The sequence below is a fragment of the Mesoplodon mirus genome, assembly GCF_964341445.2.
Source record: "Mesoplodon mirus genome assembly, chromosome: 1".
NCBI classification, from domain to species: domain Eukaryota; kingdom Metazoa; phylum Chordata; class Mammalia; order Artiodactyla; family Ziphiidae; genus Mesoplodon; species Mesoplodon mirus.
In genome coordinates, this window is record NC_138976.1 from 35,280,640 (window position 1) to 35,292,647 (window position 12,008).

Consider the following 12,008-nt stretch of genomic DNA (forward strand, 5'->3'; position numbering starts at 1 on the left):
CTCTAGGGCGCAGGCTCAGTAGTTGTGGCGCACGGGCTTAGTTGCTTCTCGGCATGTGGGATCTTCCTGGACCAGGGCTCGAACCCGTGTCCCCTGCATTGACAGGCGGATTCCTAACCACTGTGCCACCAGGGAAGTCCCTGACATACTATGTTTTGATTCTGGATTTAAATATAGGACAACTCTGTACCTTGATAGACCGTGGGAATGAAAGATAAAGTCCAGTAAACCTACTGTTGAGAAATTCTAGAATAAAGAGATAGTGGCTGGTTCTAGAGGTCCTTGCTTTGTCATTGGTACCTTTTAAATTTTTTATTTATTTTTTTATTGAAGTATAGTTGATTTACAATGTTGTTACAATCTCTGCTGTACAGCAGAGTGACTCAATTATACGCATATAGACATTCATTTTTTAATATTCTTTTCCATCATGGTTTATCACAGGATATTGAATATAGTTCTCTGTGCCATACAGTAGGGCCTTGTTGTTTATCCATTCGATATATAATAGTTTGCATCTGCTAACCCAAACTCCCAATACTTCCCTCCCCCACCTCCCTCCCCCTTGGCAACCACAAGTCTCTTCTCTATGTCTGTGGGTCTGTTTCTGTTTTGCAGATAAGTTCATTTGTGCCATATTTTAGATTCTACATATATGTGATATCATATGGTGTTTGTCTTTCTCTTTCTGACTTACTTCACTTAGTATGATAATCTCTAGGTCTACCCATGTTGCTGCAAATGGCATCATTTCATTCTTTTTTATGGCTGAGTAGTATTCGATTGTATATATGTACCATATCTTCTTTATCCATTCATCTGTTGATAGACATTTAGGTTGTTTCCACATTTTGGCTATTGTGAATAGTGCGGCTATGAACTTAGGGGTGTGTGTATCTTTTTGAATTATAGTTTTGTCTGGGTGCATGCCCAGGAGTGGGATTCATATGATAATTCTATTTTTAGTTTTCTGAGGAACCTCCAGACTGTTTTCCATAGTGGCTGCACTTACTTACATTCCTTTGAGTTGCTGGATAGGTGGGCTCTCCTCACTGGTCCTCACTTTTCCCATCTGCTGCCATATATTGTGTGTTCTTGGACATCCTCTGGGATTAGCAGTATCAGTGATGCACCATGGATTGGAGTTCTTTGGTAAATAGTAAGTTTCAAAAATGTCCTCAGGCCTCACTTTGCCAGGAAGGTTATGTCCCTGACTTGGATATTATGTCCCAGTGGCTTGAGATTATAAGCTACTATTTCTTAAAAGTCTGTGCATTACACAGAAAAACTTGGTTATAACATAAATTATTACTATGTTGATTTGAATAACAGTGATACAAGCACATCCCCAGAAACATAGCAACTACATAAAATAAAAGCTTCCCTTAACACAGAGCAGAACAACCAGGCTTTTACATTATTGTCTTCTCCAGGATTTGGCTGTTGTAGTGTAAAATGCCATTATGTCTTGTCCAACAAGTTTCCCTTGCATATGTGAGTAAAGGGAAATGATCCATTGCAGTAAATGTCTCAAAAAACCACCCCCTTATGCACTTTGGAAACAAAACGTTTAACAAGTAAGCTATCATAAGGGCAGTCCTTTCTATTCTTCAATTAATCACTTTTATGTGATGTTTATTGTCTATATTGGAGATGTATAGTGAAGAAAAATAGTAAGCATACACTCCAGTGGAACAGTTATGCTCTGAATACAAGGGGAATACATCCCTTTAAAACCAGTTTCTAGGCATTGCCTAGAAGTAAACATGTGACAGTAAGTGTAATGGCAAATAATATTTATTGAGCATTTACTGTGTGCCAGGTCATTGTTCTAGGTCCTTTACATATATCATCTCATTTAATCCGTGTCCCAGCCATATGGTTTAGGTACAATTCTTACCTCCTCTTTATGCGAGAGAAGACTTAGACCCAGGGAGGTAAAAGAATTCGTCAGAGGTCACACAAGTAGCAAATAGAAAAGCTGGGAGGTGGACCCAGGCAGACCAAGTCTAGACTTCACATTTACCATAACCTCAGCAAGCCCTCCCAACATGAAGTGCTCCCTCCAAGATGAACTTAAACAAAGATCACCCATCTAATTTGCATTGTTTGGTAGGTCCAACTGGATGATTTGTCCTATAAAATTTGAAATTGCATTGCATTATTTATATGTAGTATTTTGATAACAGGAAAATAACCCCAGAATTTCCCACTGTTTATTCTATCATCTTTGCAGTTGATAACAACCTCTGTCTTCACAATTGAGACATTTTTATTCTTTGTCTCCGAATTAACACTGCACAGAACATGACTCTGTGTGTGTGTGTGCGCGTGCGTGCATGTGTGTGTGTGTGTGTGTGTGTGTGTGTAGAAGCTGCTTTTTCTTCTGGATTAAATTGTTGCAGCTTGGCTGAGTGAAGAGAATTTCTCCCACTCACCGAGCCCACAGCAGACATGTTAAGAGAAGGCTGCTGCTTACAACACACCCAGACACGGAGGGGCAGGTGACAACAGTGTGTGTGCCCAGCATCTCTGGAAGGGTCTCTACAGATGTGTACAGCTGCTGCTGCTTCCTACCTTCAAATTCCTGGAGCCAACACCCACCCACTCTTACAGCCTCTCTCTCTCTCTTTTTATTTTCAAGGAAAAAAGAAAGAGGCAGACGGAAATAGAAGGCAAGCGCCAAGAGCTGGACGAGCAGATACTTCTGCTGCAGCATTCCAAGGTAAACGGCTGATCCCACAAACCTGTTCCATTATTAGACATGCAGATCACACGCCAGAGAGCTGGGCAGAGCCTGCCCTGGTGTGAAGGTGCCGCCGCGGGCTGCACCAGCCCTTTTTCATTGTCAGGAAACCATCTCTGGGCTTGTGAATTTCTCAAATTCAGGGCATTGTTACAGCATCCCAATTTCTGCAAGCATGATGAGCTGATAGGTGCCTGTGGATGGGTTGGGGGTGTGTGTGCCTGTGAACTGTGGTGGTTATATATAGAAATTGGAGGAGAATTTCCACATGGTGGGTGAGGCAGTGTTCCAGGGCTGTGTCTCCAATACATAGATATGTGTGTGTGTGTGTGTGTGTGTGTGTGTGTGTGTGTGTGTGTGTGTGTGTGTGTGTGTGTACAGAGGTTCCCAAAGATACATTTAACATGCTCTTTACTAAATTAAAAATATTAGTCTTTTCTTTCTTGATCTGGAGAAAAGAGAGATAAGAGCAGTATGGTCTGATAAATGAGTAGAAGTGCTGTGCACTTCAGGTTATTCACATGTTTTCTTTCTACTTTAACAATTTTAACAATTTTGAAAGTGTCCTGTTAGAACACTGTCAAAGGCAGTATTGAAATGATTTGACTTGATTGGTTTCCATTGCACCATGAGAGAGAGAGAGATGCTTATTTATTTATTTTTCTTTAAAACATAATGCACTTAAGCATCATAATTGATGACAACCCAGGAGAAAGCTCTGTCACTGTCACAAGGACTCCACTGGTTGCAGAATGTTGCTTTCTGCAGGCTCAGAGAATGGTGTGACCAGTGGCCAGCTGGGAGTTGCTGCTTGCTTTTCACTGCTCCTGGGCTTTTTTAGAAAAACCCTCTCATGCTCACACCAAGTTGCCGTGACATTACATGTACAGAAATTGCATCGCTCAGAGGGCTAGTTGGGAAGGTGGGGCTGACTCTCCAGGTGATGCTAGGTGTGGATTATTTTTTAACAAGATGAACCTTTATGGTTGCGTTTCCCGTTCTTTTCTAGAGGACGGGGTTGTGCTGAATGAATCCTCAGAATAAAATTATTAGCAAGCGAGTTCCTGACTTTAAATAGCAGCATGAGGGGATGTAGGGACGTGTGTATGCATATGGCTGATTCGCTTTGTTGTGCAACAGAAATTAACACAGTATTGTGAAGCAATTATACTCTAATAAAGATCTATTAAAATAAAAAAATAAATAGCAGCATGACCTAAGTCTGCTTCACATATTTATCAGTTCACCATTAACTTGAACTAGAGAAAGGTGTTTTAAAGGAGGAAGGGCAGCACGGTACTGAGAATATTGCCTGTTTCTTTCTGCTCATCGTGTAAATCCCTTTATGGACCTTTCTTTGTAGGAAGCTTGCATCCACCCTGTATATGCCACTACTCTTCCCTTACCACATTCCTGAGGGAGGATTGAGGGCTAAAGTTAGCATCCTCTTCTTACAGAGAGGGGGGGCTTAAACACACTTAACAGAACCGAGTGAATTGTTCAAGGTCAATCTGGACAGAGCTGGATCTCTGGCTCAGAGTATAGTCAACTCACTCCTTATAAGAGACCAAACTGTATTAAACCTCATCAGATTCTTGCTTAAAAGGTGAACTTTTGAACAAGAAGAGTGAAAGAATGAGAGGCTGTTTTTGACTAGACAGATTCTCTCCTCTTTCAGCTCAGTGCGGTTCTTTGCTTCTGCATTCCTTGAATCAAAAGTCAGGCAATAAATGTATGTCAGAAGATCAAGTTTCTTTTGTCTTACCTTTTCATCTTTCTGGGTGTCAAATAAGATACCAAGGATTCATTCATTGCTGATCCAGTCCAGCGTTACAATATTCTTTTCATATTCCATCTGTCCATTTTTCATCCATCCATCCATCCATCCAATCAACAGAAACAACAGTACAGATGACTTAGTATTGCATGGGGAAGCAGTGAGATTCCTTAAAAGACTTAGAAACAAGGGAATAAGATAGTTCTCTATGGTTGTCCTGCTAAAATTCTCACACAGTTGATGAGATTGACTATTTAACGGAACACCCAGGACTTTCACCAAGGTTACCTTGCTATACCTGGGGAGAAAGGACTGGAAATGATGGAAATTTAATAAGTGGAGGCCAGTGCATTATAATTTCTCTTGCCAGGGAAGACCTCTGTAGTAAGGGTGGACCACTAGCCTTGAACAACAAAAAAGGGAAGCTCAGAGGTTGCAAAGGTGGTTTATTGGGTGCTACCCTGGAGAGAGACCCCATCTCTGGGAGGTCCCGAGTGTCTCTGCTCTGGTGAAGTGGCATCTGCAGTAAGGTGAGGACAGTCACTGGCCTCACTGTGATGCAGGTGACACTTCCCTTGTGAGTCTGCCTCTCTTTGTTCTGAGTCCATCCTCCCCAAAATAGAGTTATTTTAATAATAAGGAGGGTGGTGCCTGATTGAGAGAGATGATCACTTCAGGCACGAGAAATGAATATGTTCTACCTTAAATCAGTTAACTGTTGACTGACCTTAAATAATGTGAGTCCTCTTCCCTGTGATCATTGTTTGGAGCTTAGCAGCCTCACCCCTGGATGGTAGTAAATTCATTGAGGTTATAGTTCCCCCGTGAGCTCTTGGTAGAGACTCAGCCAGCTTCCTGATGGCAGCCTAGCAGCCATGTCATCCCCGTGTCCATCCTCAGTAATAATCACATTTTCTTTCAGTGCCCAATATGTGCCTTTAAATACATCCCCTCAATAATGACCACATAGTAGATACTACTCTCCCCATCCTACAGACGAGGAAACAAACTGGTGAGATCAAGTAACCTGCCCAAGAACAGGGAGACTCTGAGTGGGGGAGCCCGATTGAACCCCAGCACTGTCTCCATAACCGTGCTTTCTCCAGGACACTGTTTCCTCCAAATGGAATAATTTGTCTAGAAAGATGTCAATTACTATCATTACTGCCTCTTTTACTCTAAGTATATTTTCATGGGCTCTGGAAAGTTTGGACCATGTGGAGATGTGCCACAGTGATGATTCGTAGTTCCTTGAAGTAGAAAATATTAAGAAATATGTCAGGAATTGCTATTTATTTTAGCATTTTTCAAAATTCCAGATGTGCTCTAAGAAAAATTATTCTCAGTGCAAAGTTAGAATTTGATTTCATATTTATTAAGATATAATTCTCATTATCAAATAGTCTTTGGATGCTTATTCTCATGCAATGAGATATGAATTATTTAGACAGATTCACTGGTCTCTTGTCAAAACAAATTTTGCAATGCAGTCATCTTGATACTTGTATATTTGACTAATATATTTCCTAATTGCAATAGTTAGGGCTATATAGTAACTCCACAAAATGGAATATCATTACTTTTTATATGAATGATAAGCAAATTCTATAAGGTGATGAAGAAAATGTTGAAATATTAGCTGCTACACCCCAGTGATTAGGAAACCTCCAGGTACTTTGACGTCCTAGCCAAATTAAACTCAGATTTCTTTTTATAAGATCCTTAGCTGTGTTGAGTATCTGATATTTGTGATGTGAGAATTTCCAAGAAATGCTCACATATGGGACCAGTAGGCAATTTTAATAGCTGTATTACTTTTGCTGATAATAAAAGGAAGAAATGTATGATCATTGCAAGAGTGAAATTCAAAAGTACAGCAAAATATAAAGAAAAACATATCAATTGTCTGCTCACCACCCAGATATAACCCAATATATTTTTATGGATTAAGATATGGAACCCTTACCACAGGCCTCATCAGCCTGTGAGTAAAATGAAATTATATTAACATTAGTCTCCAGAATGCATTAGCCTTTATCTCTTTCTTGATTTTTGTATATGGGTTCTTTTAAATTCTCATACAAAATTTTATAAATTTTGTGAAATCACATCTAACATTCATTTAATAATTTCTGACCTTAATGTCGTCCTTGGAAAGAACACCTTCATCTCAAACACTTATCTATGATGTTTCTTATACTTTAGTAGTTTTAGGATTAAAATCTAGAATTTATTTTCCTGTAAGGAATAAGATAGGAATAACTACTTTTTACTGATGGTGAGACAGTTGCTTCAACATGATTTGTTGATTAATTCGTCCTTTTCCCCACTGATTTAAATGTCTTCTTTATTATATACATATTTCTCACTTATACTCGAGTCTGCTATTTGTGGGTTCTTTTTATTCCATTAATCTGCCATTCCTTTAATTCCATTCCATTCCATTCTCTTTAATCCCTCTAGCCTTTTAATATATTATAATATTTCATAAAGCAAGAGCCATCATTATTCTTCTTCTGAAAAATTGTCTTGGCTTTTAATTCCATAGAAACAATTACTTGTTTTTATTGTTTTTATTATGTGACTTGTGATCATGTGAGTTTAAAACAATAAATCAACTATTGGATTATACCAGACAGACTGAATTTAATATTCCCTTTTGCCCCTTGGTTGAATTGCCAGAGATCTGTCTCTTTCATTGGTCATTTCAAGGTCCCAGCAAGAAAAGGCACTCAGTACATATTGCCACATGAATCCCTTTGGGACTGTCACATTTATAAAGGTTTGTATAACAGAGTCAGCATGGTCAGAATCCAATTGCTAATAACCACATCTTCAATACATAAGCTGTCTTTGAATTATTTATTCATGAGCAGGAACCCTGACTAGAGTTTTTTTCTAATAATCCAAGCCATGAAAATTGTCATTATATTTTAAAAACCACAGCCTTTTCTCTCCAGAAGACTGAATGGAAAAATAAAATCAAAGAATGAATTGTGACCCTGTGAGATATTTATTGTCAACCCACCAAGGTCATTTGCTGAATAGCCCGAAGGTATCAGGAGCCTTGCTTGCAAAGACATTACAGTGTTTCTCATTATTGTGAACCGTTCAAACTAATTTTAGACTTTTCTTGGTTGTTAGTCTGTGCAAAAGGCCAAATTCAAATTTGAAAATATTGACCAGGCAGTCAGGGTACACGATGTAAAGGAACTTTATGTCTCATCCTTTTCCCCATCACATCTCCGCCAGGCCCCATAAAGAGAGCTTGAGTGGAAGTTAAAACTTGGTTTCTTCTATCGGAAGTCTTGGATCGGCTTTTGTGTGGCCTGAATCATGTAACAAAACCAAAGATCTTATTGGGAGTCAATGAGGAGGAAGGGATGTGATCAGGGGGAGGGGAAGGAGAATAGAGAAGGGGACACAAGTGCATGAGAACACAACACAACCATTGTGCCGCCCTATGTTTAAGCCATTTTTTATTAGGAGATGGAATTTAGCCAGATTCCCAACATCACCCACTAACGCAGCCAGTGTCAGCTTTAGCCTGATTACAGGTGGATGAATGATTTGGAGTAAAAAGTAAAATCACAACAATATAAGAAGAAATCACAGGTAAATAAGTCTTAGAATGAGAAAGTCTTGGCTAATTTTTACACCAAAGCCAGAACTATAAGGTAAAAAAGATTGCTAGATAATGACTTTATAAAAATGACAAATGAACAGAAAAAGATTTCGAGACTTACTGATTCATCTCCCACTTTCCACTGTCCCCCACTCACACCGGACACTCCTCACTGCTTAGCTGGATCACCTTGAAAAGTTGCTTTAGCTTAGTTATCTTATCTGTAGATTAAAAAGGCTTGATTAGACAATCTTGAAGGTCACCAAACTCTGTCCCACTTCCCAGCTATGATATTTATCATCCCTCCACCTCGAATGCCCTTCCTGGCATCTCAGATCTCAGCTCAAACGTTTAAGTACTCAGAGAGATCTTTCCCACCTAAAGTGTCCTCCCTCGGTCCCTGTTTGTCACATCATCCTGCCTACCTCCTGCCATGCATGTATCATAGTCTGAAATTATCTTGCATCCATGTTTATTGGAATGAAGACTTGGTGAGAGTGGGGACTTGCCTGTCTTCCCGAGAGGTGTCTTCAGACCTGGCAGAGTGCCTGGCATGTAGGGGATGGATGGGGACCCTGCTGTTCCTGAGATGGGGAATGCAGGAGGAGAGACAGGTTTGCAAGAGGATGAGTAGTTCCTTTTGGCTAGCCAGTGGGAAAGCTTATTGCATTCCTCAGGCATTTGGATAGTCCTCATGCAGTGCTACTCAGACTGTGGTCCTCAGCCTGGCGACATCAGTGACAGCATCACCTGGTAGCTTGTTAAAATTCAGACTCCCAGGCCCTATCCCCGATTCACAGAGTCAGCATCTCTGGGGGCAGGGCCCTGGAATCTGTGTTAGAGCAGGCCCTCCTGGGAATCCTTATACAGACTGTAAGTTTGAGAGGCTCTGTTCTAGTTTTGTTTTCCGAGGCTGGACCTGCCCACAGAGCAAGAACCAGATTTACTTCAGGAGGTCTCTCCATCGGCCTTTCAGGAGCCCTGTCAAGACTCCATGTGTCAACTGGCAGCTCCCCGTCTGCTGCTTCTTTGTCTTGACTCTTCACAGTTGCCTCCACTTGACAAATGCGAAGTTTTGACAGTTCTTAGTACCTGCACGCTTTGATAGACTTATTTTTTTGGATTTTTTTTTTTGATGTATGTTACTTGGACAATAAGGGCATAAGAAAAGAAAACTTTTTAGTTTAGTTTTCACTTCTGCTGAGCTCTACTTGTCCCTAAATTCTGAAACACTCAGGCGGCCAATGAGAGCCAGAGCGATACAGGGAAGGTGGTGCTTTGGGCGGACGTGCGTGATCAGTACGCACAGGTGCCTTACATCCGAGGCCTTAACACAGTCTGCTCTAGGGTACAAGGTGAGGGGATCTGGAGTAGGTTAAAGAAGCCTCTGGAGGCAAATAGATTTGAATTGGTGGTTTTCCCTGACAGCAATTACTTTGGGGCCAAGTGAAAACTCAACTAAGCTTTTTTGTTTTTGTAATGTCAAAACACCTTTGTGAAACAGACTTCCCTGAGACCAGGCCTACTGTCTTGTTCTGTTAGATCCTCTCTTCCTAACTCCAGCTGTTGTGGATGTTTTGGTGATGTCACTGCTGTATCCAGTGAAGAGACAGATCTGGGGGCACATATGCTTTTGGTGTTCATGGTCACCAGGCTGCTTTTGTCAGAGGTACTGACCAATGGCTGGGGCTAAATCAGCCAGAAAATGGGGTGGGGTGGGGTAATTCAACCCTTCCCTTGGTGGCAGGAGGCACTGGGTAAAGAAGAGCAGACAGAACATTCCCAAAATCAGCCACTTCCTCGCATTTCAAGAATCCCTGGCTTGTAGAGCATCTCCTGCTGGGGCACAGAAAACTGGGACTCTCCATGGCTGCCTTTCCAGAAGGGTCCACACACCAAGTCTGAGGTTGCCAGCATATCAGTCTCCCAAAATCCTGAGGTTTTTACCTTCCACGGGTGGAACTAGGTTAATGTCAAACATTTTAGCACAGGAAGCTCTCTGAAAGGGTGACCCCTTCCTCCCAAGTAATCAGAGTGAAAGACAATCGAGAATTTTCCAGTTCACCCATTCACTCATTCATTGACTGGAACTGAGCCAGGTGAGACAATGAGATGCAAAGCTGAATAAGGAATGGCCTTAGCCATTGAGGAGCTGGGAGTCTACAGGGGGGACAGATATAAAAAGAAATAATTTGAGGGCAATCTAAAGAAAGCTCTAGGAGTTCCCTGGTGGTCCAGTGGTTAGGACTTGGCATTTTCACTGCTGTGGCCCGGGTTCAATCCCTGGTTGGGAAACTAAGATCCCACAAGCCGTGTGGTGCAGCCAAATAAATAAATAAATAAAATTTAAAAAATAAAGAATGCTCTAGAATATGTTCTCCACTATAGGAGACACTAATCCTGCCAGCAGAAGTGGAGGAAGGCTTCTCAGGTGGCATTTTACCTGCTCTTTCTCAGGTGAAAAGAGGAGAGACCAAGGGAACAGGACGAATGACAAGAATAAACATTCCTATAGTACTAAGTATAGACCCAGCACTTCTAATGTATGAACTCATTTAAATCCTCATAACACACCTCTGAGATGAGCACAGTTGTTGTGTCCATTTTACAGATGAGGAAACTGAGGCTCAGTGAGGCTAAGGGCCTGTCCTAGGTCACACAGCTAGTAAAGGGCAGACTGGCTCCAGAATCCAGACTGTTAACCATTGTTCAGCCTGGTCTCTTGGCATATGCGAGTGTGATCTCCCTGGAGAATTTTGAGTGGCTTGAGTGGAGAATGGTGGTTCTGAGGATTTTGTTTGTTTGTTTGTTTGTTTTTTCCTTCTGTAGCCCACTTAGGAAGAGAAACCAATTTACCCCACCCATTCCCACTTTCCAGTGAGGGGTGGGGGGAATCTCTGTAATAAAGCTTTGGAGAATGTTGTAGTTTGCTAGGGCTGCCATAACAAATTCCACAGACTGGGTGTCCTAAACAACAGAAATGTATTTTCCCACAATTCTAGAGGCTAGAAGTACAAGATCAAGGTATCAGCAGGGTTAGTTTCTTCTAATGCCCTCTCCTTGGCTTGTTGATGGCTGTCTTCCTCAGGTGTCTTTACACGATCTTTCTGTGCTTGACTGTGTCCTAATCTCCTCTTTTTATAAGCACACCAGTCATATTGGATTAGAGCCCATCCCAATGACCTCATTTAACATTAATTTCCTCTTTAAAACCCTATTTTCAAAATAGTCACATTCAGCAGTAGTGGGGCTTAAGACTTCAACGTATGAATTTGCGGGCGGGGACACAATTCAGCCCACAGGAGAGCCACCAACATACACAGATTGCACCGTGAGCTTTCACACATGATTTTATATTATTAAACAATGCCCTATACATTTTTAAGTATTTTTTTACACTTTCTTGAGTAGTCCTTGCAAACTATTTATAACACGTTTACTGGCAACATGTTAGCAATGCTGTGTAACTGTTTAAGCACATTGGGGTGAGAGGGTGGCTCCTGTCTGCAGTCACTTTAGCAGTACAGTTAAGAATCATATATGAACAAACTGGCGTCTTTAATGAACGGAAAGCTGCAGGTCAATAGCTATAAATATGCTTCTCTATGCACTCTGAGTGACCAAACAAATCTCCACCAACGACTTGTAATTCAAAAGGAAGAATAGCACCAGTGAAAACTATGGCCACCTGGACACCACCCTGATGATGCGTTGCTAACAAAAGGTCCAACCAGAAGTGCAGGAATTCCAGCCACCAGAACTTGCTGCTGTACATCCAGCTCCTGTACATCTTGCTCCATGGTGCTGAATGGTTGCCTGGCTTCTCAGTAGAATGGCAGATCAGAACCATTAATGAATTC

The 12,008-nt window shown here is 41.2% G+C and overlaps 1 protein-coding gene across 9 annotated transcripts in view; it reads left to right on the forward strand.

The window, feature by feature from the left end:
• Positions 1–12,008, forward strand: part of PALM2AKAP2 (PALM2 and AKAP2 fusion) — a 628,408-nt gene that overhangs the window by 350,072 nt on the left and 266,328 nt on the right. For all 9 annotated transcript variants that reach the window (XM_082627559.1, XM_082627558.1, XM_082627560.1 and 6 more), the window contains one exon: positions 2,645–2,725. In XM_082627559.1, the coding sequence (XP_082483685.1) occupies positions 2,645–2,725 (81 nt within the window). The remainder of the gene's footprint in view (positions 1–2,644; positions 2,726–12,008) is intronic.